The sequence below is a fragment of the Podarcis filfolensis genome (genome assembly GCF_964270895.1).
Source record: "Podarcis filfolensis genome assembly, chromosome: 2".
Classification (NCBI taxonomy): domain Eukaryota; kingdom Metazoa; phylum Chordata; class Lepidosauria; order Squamata; family Lacertidae; genus Podarcis; species Podarcis filfolensis.
In genome coordinates, this window is record NC_139605.1 from 119,325,167 (window position 1) to 119,348,721 (window position 23,555).

General features: G+C 42.1%; 1 protein-coding gene and 1 long non-coding RNA gene across 2 annotated transcripts; one reads left to right on the forward strand and one right to left on the reverse strand.

Moving 5' to 3' along the window:
* Nucleotides 1–216: 216 nt before the first annotated feature.
* Nucleotides 217–16,713, forward strand: PTGES3 (prostaglandin E synthase 3). Its single transcript, XM_083599693.1, has 8 exons — nt 217–800; nt 9,689–9,802; nt 9,912–9,981; nt 11,497–11,595; nt 12,472–12,561; nt 12,731–12,793; nt 13,992–14,016; nt 15,527–16,713. Coding segments are annotated over exons 1-8 (483 nt in total). The 5' UTR covers nt 217–798; the 3' UTR covers nt 15,547–16,713.
* Nucleotides 4,934–9,682, reverse strand: LOC310756085. Its single transcript, XR_014544693.1, has 2 exons — nt 7,806–9,682; nt 4,934–7,711 (listed from the first exon to the last, which is right to left on the reverse strand). It is a non-coding gene; the product is annotated as an uncharacterized lncRNA (long non-coding RNA).
* Nucleotides 16,714–23,555: the final 6,842 nt, after the last annotated feature.

Consider the following 23,555-nt stretch of genomic DNA (forward strand, 5'->3'; position numbering starts at 1 on the left):
GAGGCACCTCTTAGCCCCAGGAAAGCCAGCCCAAGGCTGCTGCCTGACCTAAGAGAGCCGACTCTGGAGAAGGAACAGAGGTAACTAAGACGGGTCCTCCCCCCCCTCCTTCGGCGCATGCGCGTGAGGGCAGTTGGCAGCGGGGGGGGGGGAATCTAGAGAGGACGAGAACATGCGCGAAAGACTAGCAGAGCGCATGCGTCGTCGTGTAGGAGTTAGAATAACGCTCGCGAGGGAGAACATGCGCGAAAAGCAGAGACGCGGACGCGCGTAGGGGAGAAGGGCCGTAGGCGCGTGCGCAGCAGCCAGCGATCCGGCGCCGCTTGGTTTGGGTGCGCGCGCGGTTGAGGACAGCGAAGCGGCGGCAAAGGTGGCGGCGAGTGGCGCGCATGCGCTGTTCCGGCGTCTGGCTTTTGAAGAGAGAGAGAGAGGGAGAGGGCAGTGTAAGGGAGGGAGGGAAGAGGGAGGGGGCGGGTATTTTGCTGCGTCACCGCCCGCTTGGAAGCCGCCGTTGCCTGAGAGGGAGCGAGGAGGCAGAGCGGCGGGAGGAGGTGAGGGGGGGGGGGAGAGAGGGAGAGCGCGAGAGCGCGCGCGCGCAGTGCTTTGTGGGTAGCAGGCCTGAGCCTTTGAGCCCTGAGAAGGAGTCCCGGCCGCTGCCGCCGCCGCCACAGCCGCCTCCTCACCTTCGCCCGAGGGTCTTCCCACCCCGACGCCGCTGGTTTCTGGCCGAGCCCTTCGGAGAGACGGAGAGGAGGAAGAGGACACGCGCCGCCGCCGCCGCCGCCAACGCCGTCCGCCATGTGAGTGAGTGAGGCGGGGCGGGCTGAGCTAATCTGTTGCTGGGCCGGAGGAGGGTCGGGAGGGATTGGGGTCAAAGCGAGGCAGATCAGCCGGGACGGAGCTAAAGGGAGGAAACACGGCATTCTCTCCCGCTCCCCTTCGATGGTATTTAAGGAAGGAGCGGGGCCAGAGAGCAGCCCCAGACGCGGGGCTTAACCTGCGCCAGGGCTCAGCCCACGCCTCCGGAGAAAGAGCTGAGGGGAAAAGCGCCCCTGAGCAGGTGCAGAGTGCGCTCGCCTGGCCGCCACGCTCCGCGCAGGAAGGTTCCCAGGGTCACGAGGGCGGCCTTTCCCGAGCAGAGCCGTTCATTTTATACTCCGCACGTTTCCCTGTAGAGTTGAAGCGCTGCCCAGGCGTCCCCCTGACGGGCCCGGCGCTGGGAAGGTGGGAAAATGGGTCGTGATTGTGCGGCATCCGGAATTAGGAGGCGGAAGCATGTGCGAGGCAATGCCGGGAGGAAAATGGATGCTCGTTCAGGTCGGGGTTGGAGCTAGAAGTTGACTTTCATTTTTGGAAGGGCTGTGAGGAGGCTTTTCTTTTTTTTTAGGTGCTAGGAGCATAGCTGTCAACTTTTCCCTTTTTTTTAAGGGAAATCCTATTCGGAATAAGGGAATTTCCCTTTAAGAAAGGGAAACGTTGACAGCTATGGCTAGGAGAGGCAAGGGCGTAAAGGAAGTTAGGCAGCAAGATTTGCGAGGGAAAGAAATAGCACATCATGTGAGACCCGGAGCTGGATGCAGTGGGTTATGAGCTCTGGGACATAATGCATGTGGTTAGGGCTGGAATGTTGTAATATGACTCGCTTAACCCTGTACGCTAAAGAAGATAGCCGTCATTGGGGAATAGGCATAGGAAGAGGGCAGGCAGGGCTTGGGAAAGGAAGTAAAGCTGGCATAAATAATGGGACTGTAACATACCTAGCGAGATGTTTCACCGGAGGAATAGTGGAAATGAGAAGTGTGCGGCAAATCGTTTGCAACTGTTCCATTGCAAAGAGAGAGAGCTGAGATTGTACAGCCACATGAGTAAAAGGCAGAAGTGCTTTTGCAGGCAGTAATATGATACATCTGTAACTTTAAAAAAGATAATTTGTAGTGTTAATTATCTTATAGTAACTTTTGAACCCTCTGAGTTTGGGACCTTATGTCTTTTCCAGGGCTGCCTGATGTCGAGAGGCATGCAGAGGGCTTACACATGCACTGTGCCCTAACCACCTCAAGCAAGAATAATTTCTGTTCTGTTAGGGCGAAGTCATAAACACCTGTTATTTCCAGTCAGGCTTACGAATGCCTATTTTCCTTCTCTTTCTAAAAATGGAGGGTACTACTGACCTTGCTAGGTACTCTCCAGCTTTGAGGATATCTTTTTTTTTTTTAAAGGTCTGGAATGACAAGCTTTGTTACAGTATGGAGAGTGGTCTCCTGTTGGGCATAGAGAAGCTGCCTCCATTTGCTGTCTCATCTCATTGTGGTTTGGGAAGAGCTACTGCCTTGCTTTAATTATGATTTCCTAGCATCATTACCTAGGAAGGTTCAGAGATGTCCTGTTATGCTTCTCATGGATTAGTTGAATTTGTGCCCCTGACCCACAAATCCTTGTATAGTGTGCAAAATATAGTATGATTGCATCTTGCGTACTTGTGTATTTTCAACTGTACATGGTTGAAAGTCAGCCAGTTGAAATCCAGCAAATTACATGCAAGGCAGAGAGGTTTAAAGTTCCTTTTGCAATGAGTTTTCCAGGTGGTTTTGGGTATGTGTTTTTGCTTTTATGTGCCATCCCTGGAATGTAACCCCCGTGCAAGTCACACTTGTACTGTAAAACCTTGTGCGAACGTTTCTGTACACAACTATAGACCAGATTGTTGATGCTTAGAGGTGGGTAGTTCAGATAGTGAAGATTAGAAGGCAGAGGGGCCAAACCAAAAGGCTTGAGAAACACTATTCTAGGTAAAATGAATTGTAAATGAAAGATGAAGAAACAGGTAAAACATGTTGCCTGAAAGCTGTTAATGAAATAAAATGTTATTTGATATGCAAACACATGCACTTATAACTCCACTCAACAGTCTTGCAACAACAAAAGGTGGATCTGGAGGAAGGAAGGAACTGAGATATTTTGCCTGTGCTCATTATTGGTACCATGACCAAATTGCTTCTAATTTTGTCTTGAGTGAAGAAGTTAAAGTGGTCTAGAAGGAAGACAGGCTCTAATGACTGGTGAAATGGCCTTGCTAACAGTGACTCAGTTCAGAGCTAATGACAAAAAATAGACAAATTTTTGCCAGAACCTTGGGCCTGTCCAAACATGTTCCCAGTTTGGTCAAGCAATAGTTTGCTGCAAAATCTGAAATGTGCAAACTGTGTTTTGCTTCCAAATCAGAATTGGAAGCCCACTTCAAACTCTAGTTTTCAGTTCCAGTATTTAGGCAAATAATGCCTTTTGCAAGCAGTCATTTGCAGGATACATATAAACCTGAAAACAATGGTTTAACCAAGGGAGCAAGGATGGAAATTCAAGCATTTAGGAAGGCGTATGCATACTTGAGGCTAAGATCGAAATGCCCAAACCATGATCTTCTCTTATGTAAGAATTGAGTCATTGTCGCCAGAGAATGCCCATGCAAGTCTTTAGACAAACTTGTTTAGCCATTATCAAGCAATATGTCATTATGCATCCAGAAAAGTAGGCTTTTTTTTTTAACCTTACTGAAGCTATAGTTGTAATATAGAATTGCAGCAGTTATTCCTCCTCCCACTTTCTCTATATTACTAAACAGCCCCTCTAAAGGTAAGTCAACCTCCTACATAGTTGATGCTGATTGAATCGCCAACATGTTCATGTAGGACTTGGATCCAGAGTCCTTAATTGAAAGCAAATGAAATAATTAGCTGTGTTGACAGAAATACATACGTTGAGAGACAGTATGAGAATGGGATGCTCTTAGCAGGCATGCATCTATTTGTCACTTTAAATACACTGGTTATGGGTCCACAAACAGTCGCCCGCCAAATAACTGCTTAAGCATTCTGGAATATGGCCTCTAGTTCCCTAACACTGATTCAGTTTAAATGTTACCCATGGTTCTGTTCAAATGAAACATGCATCTTCCTCCCCCCCCCCTTTTGATCTATTATAATATCTGTCAGGTAGGATCAGAATACACATTAAAAAGCAAAATGAAATGGTTCTTCTGTGTAAAGGAAACGGAGTGGCAAATAAGGCAAGTGAGGACATGTGTATACAAAAGGAACTTCCATCACATTGTAGTGTGACCAATTTTCAGAACATATGGCAGCAAGGGGCAGGTCTGAGTGCTTTTAGTTCTAAAGAACAAAATTAACTGACAGTGGTCAATGAAGCTATGGGGAAGAAGGAAACTGCTTCTTTCCCTCAAACAGTAGAGTGTATTCTGCACTGCAATGCTGTCATTGTGTAAAACCATTTCAATTTGACCTATACTGTATAAGTGAATAACTGCCATTTACTATTGTGTAAAAAAACAAAACAAAGCAGTACATTTGGAGCCATGGTTGTGGTGAAGGAAAAACCTGTCTCTACAGCTGACATTGGATAGCCCAACCTCCACTAAGTGGGACCAAGTGGGGAGAGATAGAACAGGTCTGTGTATGCAGAGCACACACTTGTCTTATATCTCATAAGAAATCCTTGCTATAGTATATAGACACTCTCTGCCCATCATTATTGACATTTTGCTTGCTCTGAAGAGCTGCCAAGAGGTTGCTTGGGAAGGAACTGCTCTTCTACAGCAGGGGGAAAAAAATCATCCACAAACCCTGATTTACCAGTACTATGCTGTTTCCCTTTGCTTCTTGAAAGTAATGAATATTCCTAGCAACTTCAAGGGTAGAAAATAGCCAGCACAAGAAGGTAGTGGGACAGGCAGTTTTAAATGCAACAAGGGCTGAGATGAGGCTTCAGCTCTTAGCAACAGAAGCACATTCAGGTAAGTATCTGTTACCCCTAGTAAATGATACACAACAGGCTTTGTTGAGTGGGTGGGAATGAAGCTGCAATGTGGCTACATAATACTCGGTGTTTTGTGATATGATGTGCAATCAGGGTATCAAAAGTGTGTTTGTTTGTGTGAGGGGGGAGTGTGCATGGAGTCTTATGGGTTTAAGTACAAATTTAGTGATGCATGTGTGAACTGAGATATGGTGTACATTAGTGGTTCCCCACTGGTGGGTTACAGACCCCAGGGTGCCCATGTAACCCACCTAAGGGGTCCGTGGCACCAATCACATAACAAAAACTACCATAGAGATAACAAAATTTTCAAGTAGGGAGGGGGTCTGTGTCTTGGCTTTTGAAAACGGGGTCCACAGTACTCATCTTATTGAGAAACACTGGTGTACATGATTGTGTGATTGAGGAAAGTGAGAACATAGGAAACTGCCCTATATTGAGACAGACTGCTGATCAATCTATTTCAGTATTGTTTTACTGGCTGGCAGTGGTCTTGTAGGATTTTGGGCAGAGTCTTTCCTAGCCCTGTCTAAAGATGTCAGAAATTGAATCTTGGTCCTTTGCACACAAAAGGTATGTGCTCTACCATTGAGTTTGGCCCTTTCTGTTGTAGTTGGAACTTATGTGGGATGTGTGGCTGTGCATGTAAATGAGGAGAGATATGTGGACTTCAGAGTGCACGTGATATGTAAGGCTTTAGTAGTAATCATATTTAAAATGTAGTAGGATGCAAGCCAATTCTCCACCCACCTGAGGTTTAATTGCAGGTTGTCCCCTGTCTTCTGTAATTTCTTTTTATTAAAGTGTGTTGTTTGTCTGAGCCCCTCTGGGTAGAGCAACTTATAATTGCACTCAAAGTGAACTTACCCTAAATCAAGATTTATTTTATGGTTTGTTTTATCTTAAAGGTTCCAGACCAAATATATAAAATTCTTGTAAACCATGCTTAGTTTGGGGCTTTGTTTGATCTTGCTAAATCTAGAGCAGATACAAAGAACTGAAAGCAAGATCTCAATGTTGCCAATAGATCATACCTTTTAAGCATAGAGGGCACAAGCCAAAAACATTGCTTTGTAGAGCACTGGATGTTGAGTCTGAATCAAAGAACTGCTCAGTACGGCATATCAGTGCTGCTGCTGAGATCTGCTCAATATCTGCAGTTGACTAGAACTACACTTGCATCTAGCCACAACATCTGGATGTTTAAGCAACATTTGAGGAGTGAGCATGTAGGGGATCTGCTGGTCCCAGCCAATGTATGCCTCTCCAAACATCTTATGTTGAATGAGAAGTTCTGAAGGAGGCTTCTAACAGTGCTGAAAAGCCTCCATGCAGTTTGAAAACCTGAAAATGCAGGGTTCCAGGTTGCACATATGCTTATGTGTTCAGATGATCTAAAAAGAGAGCAAAAGCTTATTTAGTCAAATAACATACTGTGTGAATAACACCCTTTTGATATTACAAGCCCCTGAATCATGTTGAGTCCAGTTTGTACTTTAAAATGCCTTTGAGTATCTTTAATAATAGCCAAATACAGATGTGTTAGAAAATGAGGATAATAGCTAATAGAGCCCATTAGCTCTGGAGTTGAACTGGTGTTCTTTTCCATCTCTAAAAGTTCCAGGCCCCCTTGTATTCAGAACACACTCCAGTTCTGGATAGGAGACACTTGGGAGATTATTGAGGACCATCAGAGTAAAATAAAAAGCTGTACAGTGGTACCTTGGTACTCAAACGGCTTTGCTCCCGAACAAATTGGCTCCCGAATGCTGCCAACCCAGAAATGAATGTTCCGGTTTGCAAATGTTTTTTGGAAGCTGAACATCCGACGTGGTTTCCTCGGCTTCCAGTTGAGTGCAGGAAAGCTCCTGCAGCCAATCAGAAGCTGTGCCTTGGTTTTCGAACCGTTTCGGGAGTCAAACAAACTCCCGGAATGGATTAAGTTCGAAAACCAAGGTACAACTGTATTTTAATCAGAGCATTTGGGACTAGGTACAGTGCACAGATGTGTTGAAAAGCCATTCAAAGAGGAAGTAATGGTGCAAGCATATATGTAGCTTTTTGGATAGCTCACTGGTTTGATTGCAGCAGCTAGTCTGTCATGCTGGCTTTGCTTTTGTTTATGTCGAGACCATGGCAACAAAAGTTGACTGTTCTGTGGCCTCAACACACACCATTCTGTTCATCAGAACTTGTTAGTCTGTTATAGATTTGAAGTTTTATATTTGTACTTCCAATTCTAGGATGTTCAAAATATGTGGTACTACACTGTGCCCTGGTTCTTAGACTTATGAGCATTTTGATAGTTGGTTTTGCCATTCTCAGGCTTTTATCCATTGACGTAATGGCACAAGCGGAATGAGTTCTGCTCATGCAACAGAACATCCACTCCCTCTCGTGCCCCTGTGTGCCCATCAGATTTGTTTTGAAGGGATTCCCCCCAACCCTCCAGAGCAAATTGGGGTGGGGTTACAGGGGAGGAAAGGAAGAAGAAATTCCAGTCCATGAGTGGATGTCATTTTGCTTGAGCAGTGATTGTTGGATTAAACCCTGTGTCTAACAGCTCTTTCAGAAAGTGCCTTTTATGAAAGCTGGTATCCTTACTGTAGCAGCCTTTTTAAGGAATGTTACCAATATGTGAATGACAATGGCAGCATGATCATGGAGATCCTAGTTCTTGCAGTCATTGTCTCCATTTGAGTTCTGTCATGCTGTAAACTCAACAACATTATCTCATGAAGGCCTAAATTTGTATAAATTGGGCTTATGATTGCATGTATTTTTTTAATTAGGAAACTCCAATTATGACTGACAAGATTAACAAGGATTAAAATATATTCAACTGAAATAAGATTTATAATATCAGGAAGCAGTTCTCAACCTGTGGGTCCCCAGATGTTGTTGGACTACAACCCCCATCATCCCTGAGCTCTGGCCTTGCTAGCTAGGGGTGATGGGAGTTGTAGTTCAACAACATCTGGGAACCCACAGGTTGAGAAAGGCATGTAATCTTGTAGTTTAGAGACCAGCAAAGGGGGGGGGGAAGGCTACATGGTGTTTCCCACTTGATACAAAGTAATCTGACATACTTACCTTTTCATGTCTTTTAAAAGGTGGTTCCTGTCCACTTGGAACTTATTGGCAATGCTTAGTTTCATAAGGATGGTAATAGCAAAAAAACCCTAGAAATTGGGATGCAAATCGAGTATTAGAGATACAGCAGTTGGAAAATAATTTGTATGAATAAACAAAGTGGCTACATTCTCCTGTAAACTTTGAAATTATATGGAGAAATGAACTAGAGTCAGTGTGGTGTAACAATTAGGCTGGGCTATGCCCTGGGAGACCAGAATTTGAATCCTCATTCAGCCATGAAGCTCACTGACTTCCCTTGTGCCAGACACTGTCTCTCAGCCTAACCTACTTCACAGGCTTGTTGTGATGATAGCATGGGGAGAGGAGAACTATGTACATCACCCTGAGCTCCTTGGAAGAAAAAGTGGGAGAAATAAATACATTATTGAAGGCCAGCTATAAAAACCGCTAACATTCCTGAATGCATTCTCTTTTTCTATTTCAATTTTTTACTTGATAGAATTAAGTTTATTTTGCTGTCCAGCTTAAACACATGAGGCCGACACTTTTGACAAGATGGAAATAACTAAAAATATTCACATTCTAATTTGTTCACCATATTTGGGGGACCTAAACTATGGGTGGGGAGAAGCCCATATGAGGACAGTGCAGAAGTCTTCTGTCTTTGTATTGTATCATCATGGCCACCATCTACCTAGTGCAGGGGGGAAATGCAGTCAGGTGTGGCATGAGTGTTGGCATTAAACTAGGAAATTCAAGAATTCTTCATTGGTGTTGACAGCTTCAATGCAAATTCTTGACTGAAAATGGAGTGGTGCCATAATGCATTGCCTTTTCTGAGAAACTGGATTATGAACATGTCAGTAGCTTGCTGCTGATTGTGTAGATCACAGTGCTACTGGTTTTCAAACAAGCATTCTTTATTTCTGCAATTTAATGGTGCATTTCAGCTCATGTTTTAGTTGATCAGTATTTCCTCTTTTGGTTCTTGTTCAGAAATTCAAAACTCTGATAGAATATTTATCAGGTTAGAACACCAAAGGATTATATTGACTTGTCTGTGACAGAGCTTCTTCTGAAACATTTAGGTTTTTTGTTTTTTGTTTTTTGTTTTTTTTGGTAACATTCTTTGCTGCTGCAGGGATAGTTCATTTGAGCTTTTCTGTTTAAACATTAACTTTTCTTATTTCAATGCACTACTTGTGAATCTGCTTCCCTCTTTCTGAGGATTTCATAAAGACAATGAGCGCCATATTTATGGTGCTGTTGCCTTCACATGTGTGATTGTGCAGCAACACCTTAGCACTAGACTAGAATTTAAAACGATGCACATATTGCTCAGCTTCCTGACATACTAGAAAACCTGCTGAAATTCAAGCTACCAACAAATACATGTTCCTATCAAGTTTCTGTGTTTCAAGTCAAAACACCTTGCTTGCAGTGAAAACCTGTTCATATCTAATCAGAAGTAAGTCCCATTAGGCTCAGTGAGACTTAATCCCATTGTGGAGGGGCGGGCTCTTGACACCTGCATAAGACAAGTAGGTGCTTGGCTGGGCGCCCAGGATTCTTCAAGTTCTTTGAATACTGTTGCAGTCTTGCTTTGCTGTAGATAGCGAAACTTGTAGCAAAAAAGAGAGAAGCTGCTAGGAAAAGCTGCTACTGTAACACGAGCATCATACTCATTAAGAGTCTTTTGTTGCTTTATGTCAAGTTGTTTGCTGTGTACATTTTTTATCTAATACTCCAATTACCTTTCTAGGCAGCCTGCTTCTGCGAAGTGGTATGACCGAAGGGACTACGTCTTTATTGAATTTTGTGTTGAAGACAGTAAAGATGTTAATGTAAATTTTGAGAAATCCAAACTTTCGTTCAGGTAAGCGAAACACCCAAAAAGTTGACCATGAACAGAGATCACATGCATGTGTTTCAACTGGATCCTATTCTCGAGACAGTGTTAATATTTGTTTCTCATTTTCCTACAGTTGTCTTGGAGGAAACGATAACTTCAAGCATTTAAATGAAATTGATCTTTATAATTCAATTGATCCAAATGTAAGTTGCTTTCATTTATCTATGGCATGCTTAATTTTAGGGTGTAAAAAACCACAGGACTTCACTTTGTTAGTATGCCTATAAATATAACCTGTAAATAGGTGGTGGTGACTCTTGCTGCCATTTACTGTGCAGTTTGATTACAGTGAAATAGTTAAAAGATTGTACTCAGTGTTTGACACTTCCATTGTTCTAGGTACATTTTGTGATGGGATTTCATTAAGGTGAGCAGTTTCTGATTAAAACTGCAGAGTAGAAGGAAAGATGGACCTTTTTCTGCCTCCCCACTTTCAGATATTATCTGAAGATTGGAGAAGAGACCCTCTTAGGGGGGGTAGGCAGGGAAAGGACTAGACCATGTGAAAAATGAACATAATATTTTAGCTGCAGTTCATTCATTTTCAGCTTTGTACAGTGGTACCTCAGGTTAAGTTCTTAATTCGTTCTGGAGGTCCGTACTTAACCTGAAACTGTTCTTAACCTGAAGCACTACTTTAGCTAATGGGGCCTCCCGCTGCCGCCACGCTGCTGCTGCACGATTTCTGTTCTCAACCTGAAGCAAAGTTCTTAACCTGAAGCACGATTTCTGGGTTAGCAGAGTCTGTAACCTGAAGCGTATGTAACCTGAGGTACCACTGTATTCTTGTTATAAAAAGCGTGCCTAGACATTCCATTGTTGCACCCATAACATAGGTTTAAGGTGCCTCCTAGCTTTCATATCTCAGTTTCTAACACTGATTGTACTGAATCCTGTTAAAGCATGTAGCCTCCTGGGAAAGCTAAAGGTGATGTAATGTTTGATTGTGTTGCACCTAGTAGACAAATTACCAACTTAATTAAGTTATTATTGATTCCTCTAATTCTTCGATTACGTATGTATGTGTTACTAAGTTCTCAAAAAGAATTGGTAACTACCATTAGGGAGCAGATGAAGCTCTGTTTCTGTCCATTGCTGCTCAGCTTCTGTTGCTCTCAGTCTTCAAGGCATTTAATTGCATCATTACACATGGCTCAGAGTCTTCCCTCTGCCTGCTTTGCCTAATTACTTTTGGAGGAAACCGCAGTGGAAGCATGATGGCAAAGCTTACACAGTACTTGAGATTTTATGACCATTTAATATTTGATAGTATGCTTTGATCGTTGAGGGTAGGGGTGCTTGGCAAATGTGGGGTGGTTAACTCCAACCGTTTTGACTACCGACACGTTAGTAGTCAAAATGCAAGTAGAGGCAGGTGAGACAAATTGCCACTGTAGTAACTGCAGGCTCCCTCATGCCAGTGAAGTCTAGTTCTCATAAACAGATGATGATGAACCTGTTTCTCAATTTTACCATTTCTATAGCTTCCCAAAATATTCAGTGTACCAAGAAAGCTGGGAATGTCAGCAAGAAGACTAATGCAGCTTTTTGAGTGTTTCTTAATATGAAGGAACACAGTTGTGTGAGCCCCCATCTGTAGCCTTGTGTAAGAATCGGGCACATGCTTACTATGTTAAAGGAACTTCTTTTCTTTTCAGGAATCCAAGCATAAAAGAACAGACAGGTCTGTCTTATGTTGTTTACGAAAAGGAGAATCTGGCCAGTCATGGCCACGATTAACGAAAGAGAGGGCAAAGGTAAATCTTTATTCATGACAGTACTCTAACCTCTATATTGGTGTATCTCAAGTTTTTTTAATGTGCCCCTGTTCTAAATGTACTTTCTGAGGGCTCCAACCTAGGATTATTCATTCTCCATTTGAACATACAGAGATTCTCACAGGCAGTTACAATGCACACTAAGACCTACTTTGTATAAGTTCTGTAGTTTTGCGGCATTTATTTTACATTAGACAGGGAAGAATAGGTTATCTCTGAATATCTCTCTCTCATGTACACAGAAACATTCAAAGTATAGTAGCAGACCACCTGGCTCCTGTTCCTTAGATCAGGTTAGAATGAAGTGAGCTGTTGCCTCCACTGATTTATTTGGGATTGGTGAAGATACTCTGCTGAGAGATTGCCCAGTTCCTGGCTGGTTATGAATGCTCTCATTCTGTGTATAATGCCCCAGAAACTTTGTGCCCTGTTCTAGAGTCTGAAAGCCTAGCCTATAAACAAATATCTAAAATTATGATTTGCAAGTCAAATTATCTTGACTTTTTTGTGTAATCCTCATCCAGGAGTCATATTTTGAAACCATTAGACTTATTATTAATTCATTAAATTTGTATACCACCCTATACCTGCAAGTCTCAGGGTGCTTCACAACATAAAATCACAATATAAAAGCACAAAATACATAATAAAAAATAAAATTATAACCCCTGCAAGTAGAGGGTTAACTTGTAGAACAAAGTTAAGTAATTTTTCCTAATGAATTAAAATACTCATTGGGTAGAACAAAAGTCAGCAGAAATGTGTTACTTCAATTGAGAGCTCTTAAAGCTCCTATAGACTCCATCCCATACCTATTTGCCTAAATTGCCTGTGACCTTATTTCTATATCCACAGCTCAATTGGCTCAGTGTGGACTTTAACAACTGGAAAGACTGGGAAGATGATTCTGACGAAGATTTGTCCAATTTTGATCGCTTTTCTGAAGTAAGCAGAACATTCTGCGGTTGATGACATAGCTTAAATTATTGGGCATTGATCTTGATCTCACTGAAGTTTTGATAGTTATTTTGGCTCCTTTTCATATATACTATCTTTACTTGCTTGATCAAAACAAAAAACACGACTTTACTTAATACTCCCTTGCGTCATTTAGATGATGAACAACATGGGTGGTGATGAAGATGTAGATTTGCCAGAAGTAGATGGAGCAGACGATGTGAGTAGCTTCCCTGTGATTGGAACTTTTAGTCTCCTGCTTGAGGCTGATGTCAATACTTGATGTATATTGACATTTGTATAGTGTCACTGTTTGGAAACTCTGGGTAGTATTCATTGATGTGCTTCTGCTAATGGAAGGACTTTCTGCCGCACACCAGAACTTCCCTTACCCACAGCTTCCTAAATCCGCCCGGGGAAGGGGTGTCCTGCAAACCTCCAGAGCAAATTTGGGTAGGTCATGTTTTGCACAAATACTGCCCTTTTTTCGAAACTTGAGAATAGAACTGGGCAGTATACCAATATATTGTCCAAAACAGGTTTAAAAGTCCATATTGTGATATCTGTTTCATAATTTTTGAACTGGTAATATATTGCGAATCGTGTGTGCACATGCTTGCACATGCTATGCAAAAATCATGATGGGGGAAACCGTGAAGCCAGCAAATGCCTCAACATAGCTCCATCCTTATTTCAGACATCGTGATAATATCAGTATATTGTGGTCTTTAGCTGGTAATACGTTGCAGTGTTGAAAGCCAGGTATCGCCCATCCTTACTTGGGAGTTTATTCCTGTATCCAAATTCTACTTAATATGCTCGTTTGGTAGGAGACTTATCTGCATCTAAAATGTGATATGCACAGTTGCATATAAACTTTGAGTCCAAATTTTCTTGGTGTTAATGTATAAAGTAGGCTTAACTCCATATCAAAATATATCTAACCCTTGTTCTCAGCATCAGTGATGGAGGAAGCCGCTTGAGCGCCTGGGGCAGCACACCCAGAGGTGGGGCGAGCCACCCATAGGGGTGGGGCACACCATGGGGCCTCCGGAGTCTGCCTGCCTCCTCCCACTCAGCTGCCCTACAGCTGGGGGGAGGCAGCAGGCGGACCGTTTTGGGCAGCGCAGAGTCTGTGTGCGTCGAAGCCACGACATCTCTCCCAGGAGAGACGCGTGATTCAGGCATGCTGCAGGCCCCATGGTGAGTGCCACCCAGCATTTTGTCACCTCCTCAGTGGTGATACCCTGGTTGGCTCGTACCCACCGCACCCCCTTCCTCCACCCCTGCTCAGCATAATAATTCCAGATATGTAGATACTTGCCTGTAGAGGTCGGCAAAGTAATTTTGCAAATATTGTGCTATGGCTTGCTTTCGTAGCTGGCTTTAATTGCTAATCTTCTGTGCTTCTGTCCTAGGATTCACCAGACAGCGATGATGAAAGTAAGTTGACTGTTGTTCTGTGTTTACTTACCATATACATCCAAAAGAGTTAGAGAAAACTCTTGGCACTTCTCATGAATATTTACTAAGTTGTGCCTCCCGCACCTCATTAACATTTGCCTGACAATGATTGCCACGGGCCTCCTATCCTGCTATGCTACTTGGGTGGTGGAGAATGGATGAATATTCTCCCTCACGGTGACTTTACCCTGGGAAAAACTTGCTTTGCCCTTGCATCAAAAGAGGGTGGGGTGGAAAAGCTCTTGATGGATGGCAGGGCATAGATTGAACTATTCTGCCTACACTCTTGTTTCTAGAGTGGAGCTGGTCATGTTAAATTCTGTATTAGTAATTGAAGGGCTTTCTTCTGCATTCTTGTAACTCATGCGTGACTGGGCACACAGGAGAAGTACCTACATAATATTATTTGTATGCCACCTTTCCACAGTTCAGACCATGCTCAAGCTGGCTTACAAAATGAAGAAAATACTTAACTACAACTTAAAGTAGTCGAAACCAATAAATTAAGCACAACAAAATCTAAAACAAAAGACCAATAACCCCCCCCCTCAAAATATCGCAGCCCAAGAGTCTGTTCAGTAGCCTCAGCTTTTGTAGCTGCAATCAATCAGGGCCTCACCCTCCCAAGCCAGATGGAAAAAGACCTGCAAGGCAGGCAGCAGGTCTTCCAGGACTTAAAGCCAAGATGCTAACTTGCTCCCAGATCTCCAGCATCAAGATGGAAGAGAAATTGTAAACATGTTCAAGTTTACCACTGCAGTCCTTTTGAGGCATGCTTCTGTGAATGCACAATCTCCACTTCATTTTTCCCTGTGATTACAACCATTATGAATTTTTCATATACACTATACTCTCAAGGTGCTGCGAGTTGCAGCTACCTAGAATAACTTGGTGTAAGAGGCATAAGAGAGTAATCTTTCAGAATTGGCCAGAATAATGGTTTGTAACACCACTCAAGGACGTCGTAAGCATTAGCCTGGCTGTTTAGATGGCCTCTGCTTGGGTTCACAACAACCCCCCCCCCAAAAAAAAAATCTGGCAGGTAGGGAATAAACATTTTTCATTTCCACTGTGATAGAGAAAATGTGTGAAAAGTAGGAGAGGCTTTGGTTAGCTTACCCAGATCTGTGTGCTCAGGGGAGAGGCTGTGTACTGCTGGACATACTTCTTGCCAGAAGTAGTAGCATTGGGTACATGGATCTGTGGGTATTGATGTATTTTTGTCACAGTAACTCTACTGGGATATTACTCACATCTTTGGAGATGGGACTGTTCTTCAAAATTGTTAAAGCTAACAATAACTTAGTGCAGACTTCCTTAGCTGGTATCCTCTCAGTGTTTTGGACTACAACTCATCACTGACTATGGTGATGAGAGCCTGTAGCCCAAAACATGTAGAAGGCACCAGATGTTGGTGAAAGCTGTTTCAGTGCATTAATTCTAGTGCTGTTGCCATACAGTATTCAATGTTTGTTTTGTTTTGTTTCAGAAATGCCAGACCTGGAGTAAAGGGAACCTGCTATCTTTTGGGGGTTTAGGGAAAGAACTTCATCACAACATTTCATAATTGAGATAAGAATTCCTGAGTTGATAGCTCTAAAGGCAGAAAATGCATCCTTTTAACTCATCTTCAACCTGTTTTAAGCAGCTTCATTGATGATTGGTGCGTACCATTGTTCAGGGCAGTCTTAAGCTACGTGAGGCAATAATGTTATGCATGAAAGGTTTTCCAGACTTCCAAAAACAAACAAAAAAAGCCACACACAAACAATTGAGGTATAGGCAATCGAGAGAAAAAACAGTTGCAATAAAAGGGTTTACAACGCCTCTTTGCCTCATCATCAAATATAACAATGGGAAAACTCTCAATTTACATGAAGTGGTAAACATGTACTTTCCCCCTCACATTGTGGACAGCAGGTAACTTAGAACGTTTCAGATTTTATGCCTGGAACAGAACTGGCTGAAGCAATGTTTTAATTGGCTTTCCAAATTTAAACTGGTAACATGCTGTACCTCTTGGGGTGTCTTCAGGGTATGTTCCACTAATGTTTAATGCTCTTCACTTTGTTGTATTTAATCACTAGTTAGTGTTCAAGATATCCTAGCTAAAACTAGCAGTCCCTTTAAAACTTAAAATGGGTGAAGCCTGTACATTTGGTTGTTTGATCCTCAAAGCTCTTACATCTCAGTATGGAGGGGTTAGAGCCTGTACGTTGTTGCTTGTCAATCTGTACATTTAGACCAAATTGTATTTGCACTGTTGGTATGAAAGCGAGTGACAAAATGTTAATACACTATTGGATCTTCTTTTGGGGTTTTATTTTTTTTTTTGACCAGTTTATGATAAGCCTAAAAACCTCAATTTGTGTTCAAAGCAGTGGGGATTTTTTAATGTCTACATTATTTCTAATAAACTGTTGAAGACTCCATGGCTGTCAACTGTCTGGCTGGCTGTAACTTCATGTATTCTTACTATTTGTTGGAATGGAATACTTAATTTCTAGTTGGAATAAAAGTGTGGGACTATTTCATCTGTTTGAAGGAGGAAAATTGTAATATTCCCAGGCAAGTCTTTAAAAAAAAAAGGATCTGTAAGTTGTGGGTACACTGACAGTTTTAAAAAAAATGTTGTGATTTGACTAAAATAAAAGCAAGTTTGTCCTCCTTTAAAAACGGTGAGCATTTGACACTTGTTTTCTGCAATACTTTTTTTTAAAAAGGGTTCTCAAGCTAAATATGTGTGACTGAGGTGGGACACTTGGAGTTTGATATAGGCTGTTAATACCGAAGAAACATTTTTTCCATGTATACTTCAGTTCCCCCAACTCTTAACATGCACTCCAAACACACACAGTTCCACACCTTTTTTGACCGTTGCACTGAGGGTCCCCAGTGAGCTTGTGTTTTTAGGAAGGTGTCGAATTAAGGAATTTGGGGGATTAAATTATTTGGATTTCATAGAAGTGCTGTCTTCTCAACCAGACTTTTCCCTTTAATAGTATCAGATAGACATAACATGAATTTAGGCTTGCCACTGGTTTCCAACTTGGCAGCTGCTCTGAAACCATAAACATCTAAGTTAAGTCTTAAACAAAAGGCTGTTAAGAGACTATTGATCTAAGATGCAGACAAGCATTGGGGGGGATCACTTGTTAGTGAAATGTAGTTTATGCCCTGAGGATAGCTGGTCATCACCTTGTCCGGAATGTCCTTGTCTGCAGCCCCAGGGCAGAATGAGCTCCAAGAAGCCAACCTTGCTTGAGTCCCTTGCCAGAGGTAAACAAACTTCATTTTTTAAAGGCTATTGTTGGAGTTTTAAACCAAAATTAAGTCCCTCAAATGTGGGAATGGAGCAGAGAGAATATATCAGTATATCTGAATTGTTTCTTTAATTCAGAAGCTTATTATGGTATTTGTTGCAAACAGCTGTGCTGTATGACCACCTTGCATCTGATGTGCCTCCACTGAAGTCAGTTGCTGGAAGACTGAAAGCCTAGTAGAGAATATTTGTGGGGAAGCAGGGTAGACAAAAAAACAAAAGGAGAGAAGGGAGGGCTGGGAGAGATAGGGATGTAAAGAAGTGAGTGCTTAAGGAGTGTGTTAAGGAAAGGCCAGAAGAAGTTAAAAATTTAATATGCTTTTCTGTGACTCTAAACCCCAAGGGGCTGCCAACTTGGGCAAGTGCCATGGTTGCTGTGAAGGCCTTCACTGGCAGCTGGATAGGGGGGGCCAGACTGAGCTTTCTTTAAGAAAAAAAGTCTCTAGAATGTAAGTGGTGAAGCAAACCGTACAGATAACCTAATCAGTTTTGTGAAATGAACCTTCTTGGTTGCTTCTGCCTATCAGTGTTAGAGCTACAATAAGTAGATACCAAGCAATCCTGCTTCTTTCTTATTTTCTAGTCCTTGGAATCTCTAGTTTCCCTTTTTTCCATATAAACCAGGAGGCATCTTTCCTGTGGTGGGTTCATCTCAGATCAGGTATTCTCTAGAAGTTATTTTCTGCAAATACTGCTACGCAATAAGTGTGGGTAGCTGTTTGTCCCCTAAACGCCAATGCTCAGTTGTTAGAACATGAGACTCTTAATTTCATCATGGGTTTGAGCCCCATATTGTGCAAAATATTCCTGGTTTGCAGGGAGCTGGACTAGATGACTCTTGTGGTCCCCTCCAACTCTACAATTCTATGATTATATGATTTGGATTGTAGTCTGTGCAGGAGCCAAAAGATCAGGCACTTGATAAGAATTCGGTGTATATTTAACTTACAGTACAATATCTACTAATAAGGGACGTGGGTGACACTGTGGGTTAAACCACAGAGCCTAGGACTTGCCAATCAGAAGGTCAGCGGTTCAAATCCCTGCAATGGGGTGAACTCCAATTGCTTGGTCCCTGCTCTTGCCAACCTAGCAGTTCGAAAACACGTCAAAGTGCAAGTAGATAAATAGGTACTGCTCTGGCAGGAAGGTAAATGGCATTTCCTTTTTAAAAAAGAGATATTTATTGAAGTTTTACAAACAGAAGAAAATTACAGAATAAAAAGAAAACAAGAAAAAGAAAAAAATACATAGAAAAAAAGATACAAAATACAGACAAAATATATAGAAAAAATTAAAAACAAATCAATTTTTTCATGTCTTAAATTTCGTTTGCTTATTTCCCTGACCTCCTCACACCTCCCTTTTTTGTATTCCCATTCACATGGTTAGTTCAGCAAATCCTTACCCTCTTTCATTTATCTTAACTCTATATCTCAACATACTATAACTATATATTTTCATCCGTTATCAATCCATTTTTACATATTCTTATTGACCTTGTTACTAAGGCCGCTTAATTTCAATCCAACATCATTTTAACATTCATTAATTTTACAATGTTTCTGCAAATAGTATTTAAATTTCTTCCAATCTTCTTCCACCGACTCTTCTCCCAGGTCTCGGATCCTGCCAGTCATTTCCGCCAGTTCCATATAGTCCATCACCTTCATCTGCCACTCTTCCAGGGTGGGTAAATCTTGTGTCTTCCAATACTTTGCAATAAGTATTCTTGCTGCTGTTGTAGCATACATAAAGAAAGTTCTATCCTTCTTTGGCACCAATTGGCCGACTATGCCCAGGAGGAAGGCCTCTGGTTTCTTCAGGAAGGTATATTTAAATACCTTTTTCATTTCATTATAGATCATCTCCCAGAAAGCCTTAATCTTTGGGCACGTCCACCAAAGGTGAAAGAATGTACCTTCATTTTCTTTACATTTCCAACATTTATTATCGGGCAAATGATAGATTTTTGCAAGCTTGACTGGTGTCATGTACCACCTGTATATCATTTTCATAATATTCTCTCTTAAGGCATTACATGCCGTAAATTTCATACCTGTGGTCCACAACTGTTCCCAGTCAGCAAACATAATGTTATGTCCAACATCTTGTGCCCATTTAATCATAGCTGATTTAACCGTTTCATCCTGAGTATTCCATTTCAACAGCAAGTTATAAACGGCATTTCCGTGCACTGCTCTGGTTCACCAGAAGTGGCTTAGTCATGCTGGCCACATGACCCGGAAGCTGTATGCAGGCTCTCTCGGCCAATAAAGCGAGATGAGTGCCACAACCCCAGAGTCAGCCACGACTGGACCTAATGGTCAGGGGTCCCTTTACCTTCACCTTACAATATCTACACAGAATTAAATACTGGTGTTTAAAGGGACTTACTCCCAAGTAAGTAGACCCAGGATGGCAATATAGGCTTTGGTTTAGGGTTGGCATTTGGGAAAAACAGGGTTCTTGTACCTTAAGACAAATTCCACACATTAAGCCATTTCTAGTATGGAAATACAATTGTGGGAAAATCTTCACCATGGCTGTTCTTTTAATTTTGTATTATGCCTTGCCCCTCCCATGCAGCAGCCATTTTGTAACTGGCTCCCACTTGGTGAAAGGCAAACCATACCAAGACTCTTGGTGGGATTGGATCTGCATATATCTAATTGTCTACATCAGAGTTGGTGTGTATTTTCCCATACTTCGAACTTGACATGTAGCGTTCTTGCCCAAAAGGTTGGTGGTTGCTGGCGCAGCCCTTTTTAAGTGTCTGAAGTTAAGAACGCAAGCATATTGAGTCTGGGTGCAGCTTATAATCTTGAAAGAGCTTCACAGCTAGGGCATCGCCTGGTGCTTCCTAGCATCTGTTAATCAAAAGAATGCTGTTTGAACATTGGAACTGTATTTTTCTGGCTGATTATTGCAAATAGACTTAACTTCCATATGTTATGAACCCATTAAAAGCCCTTTATCCTAGAAAGTGAATTCTGCTACTGAACTATGCACAAGACTTCATTGTGTTCTGCAACCAAGGAACTGGATCTGGCAAATCACATTTAGCACTCTGGGAATATTTGCTTGATGTGAGGCATGGTTTGGGAACCTTTTTCAGATTCAGGCTGCATTGCCTCCTGGGGAACCTTCCCAGAGCATCATGCTAGTTGACCGGGGTGGCGGAGCAGACACGAGGCATCCCATAAACCTACTTTCATACATACACATACCCATCCATTCAATTCTACCTTGTTTTCTGCTGCTTGTCGTCCTTAGCTCCACCCCACGTGACAATACACGTTTTAAAATGCTCCTATTGGTGCCAATGCAAACGTTTTTAAAAGCCTAATTGCTATATGTAGGATGAGGGAGATGGCGACTTGGTAGAGGGGAGGCACAGTGAGGGTTAACCTTTATCTCACAAGCTGTAACTCCATGAAAATCCCACCTACCTGTACCAATAAATCTTCTAAAGTGCTTTCATGCACCCCTATAGGACATTTTCCAAAGTCTTAATTACTGTGTGGGGTAGTAAAGCTGAGGTTTCCCCCCCCCCCAATTCTTCAGTTTTTCTTCTACTTATTAGGTGCAGCACTTCATATTGTAAAACCTGATATTGGAAGCAGAATCATCAAAATATACACAACAATCAGAACTGTGTAATTTGCGATTTCAGATTTTTTAAAATGAAAGGTATACTTTGATCCTGTTGTATGGTGAAATATTGCATCTTTAAGCCGTTCTGTAATTGTAAGAGAACATTGGTGTATGCTGAGAGAAAGCACTTTGAATTTATCATCCTAGTAGCTAATACTCCGTTTTTGGGTAGATACCAACTTAATCAACACTGCAGCGGGCAGTTGATAGATGGTTAAAGCTGCAAAAATTGAAATACTTTTTACTATCCCAACAGAAAGCCCTTTGGCATACAAGAGAGAGCATGAACTGGTTTTAATGCAGACTCAAGAATTTGGCTACAAGATAGATGTCTTATTTAGAGGTAATAGCAACCCAAACTGGCTAAGCAGGAAGGAGCAAGGGGGCTGGGGTACAGCTGACAAATCATGGCTGCTTCATTCCTCTCCTGCTGTGCTGCCAGGAGCTAACCCATAGTTTGGCCGAGCAATACGTATGAAACCAGGCTTGAGGTTTCTCTTTCCCCAAACAAATCCCAGATGATAAGCCAGTAACAAACCCTTGGTTATAGTTCATGGTTCGTTGAAGAGTGAGGCAAGTTGTGACCCTGTGTTTGATTACATGTAACACTAAGCCAAACCATGGCTTAATTCCCAGTAGTGTAGCAGCAGCAGCAGCATGAATTGGGAGAAGTGACGTGGCTATGATTTTCTAACTGCACTATTATTATTTTATTAATTAAATTTCTATACTACCCTTCACCCAGTGATCACATGGCGGTTTACAATATGAAAGCACAATAATACATACTACAAGAACAAGAACAAGATCCCCCACATATTATTATTTATTAAATATTTATGAAGTATTTCTGATGTTGCTTAGACCTAGGGTCTAGCTTTGCTGATGTATCTGGCTCTGTGGTTTAACCCACAATTTTAATGAAATCTTCCAGATATCTGGAACTCTGCTGGATAATAGATCATTCTGAGCAGAGACTGCTTTCACAAATCAAAATATACTGGTTGGGGAGCAAAGCACTGTGTGTGGGGGGGTGGGGGGGACTGGTAACTAATTTGATAGAGTAGCTATTTTTGTAATCCACACTTCAACAAGCCTACCTTTTAACTCCAAGACGTACTCCGGCTACTCTTGCCTCAAAGTGTTTGTTACCTCTCTCCAACAACACATCTGACCATGATAACTTGTCCCTTGGTTTTCATGGCAGACAATGTAGTCATTTGCATGACTCAAGGTAATGCAAAATACTCGCCTAAGCCCTGCCAAGGCCTGATGACACAATCTACACAAGTCATTACTTTGGAGAAGAAATCTGTGAAGGAAGAATAGGTTGCCTTACTACTACCCTCCATTGTTTCAGCTAACTTATTGTCAACTGTTGTTGCTTTACTTCCAATGCTGAACCAGCATGGTGCCTGCTCTGCATCTGGATATAGTGAGATCTCAGAAAGTGAAAGCCAGTACCGTATTTTTCGCACCATAGGGCGCACCTAGTTTTTAGACGGGGAAATCAATAAAAAAAATCTCCCCCCCCCCCCAGCCCCAAAGAGCAGGCTGAGCACAACCTCTCCCTGCTGGAGGATGGATTCCGCTCGCTGCTTTGGCTTCCTCTTTAGCCCTGCGCAACTTCCCCCTGCTGGGAGAGGCTGCGCGGGGCTAAAGAAGCCATAGCCCTTTGCAGCCTCTCCCTGCCGGAGGGGTTGTGCGCGGCTATGGCACAAGCCTGCATTCGCTCCATAGGACGCACACACATTTCCCCTCAATTTTTGGATGGGGAAAACTGCATCCAATAGAGCGAAAAATACGGTAGTTCTCAAATTTTTTCTCTGGGCCACACTGATTTTTTATTGATAAGAAATATATTGGGGGGGGGACTCCTAGCAGTGCTTAATTTAGAACACAGAACACAGCTATTTTATAACATGATCATGAGACACCCAGAAAGTATAAAACAATGTATGTACATAAGGTACACAAATCAGTCCTAAATATAGTTTAGATATTTCTTTGATTGTCCTTGAATCTTCCCACTACACTTGCCATCCTCTCCTTGTGCCACAGCCTTTGAGAACCACCGGCCTTCATCAATCGGCAGGACTTCCAAGTTTGGGAACTGAGCGCCACATGGCTTTTGTAAAAAAGCGCTCGTACCAGTAAGTTAATTGTAATCGAAATATATAAAAATAATTAAAAAAATGTCCAGTAGCACCTTAGAGACCAACAAAGTTTGCTCTTGGTATAAGCTTTCGTGTGCATGCACACTTCTATCTGGTTGGTGTTTTATATATATATATATATATATATATATATATATATAATTTCGACTGCGTCAGACCAACATGGCTACCTACCTGAAGTTACCCTAATTGTAATGGTAATATGGTAATATCTGATGGTGATATCAGTTATTTCAGCTGATAAGATTATTGAGGGCAAATGTTCTGATAACAGTGTTACCAATGTGATTGTCACAAAAGGAGATTGTCACCTGTCATGAATGACCGTCTCTTCTGTCATTACAAGTGAAGGTTGTACTGAG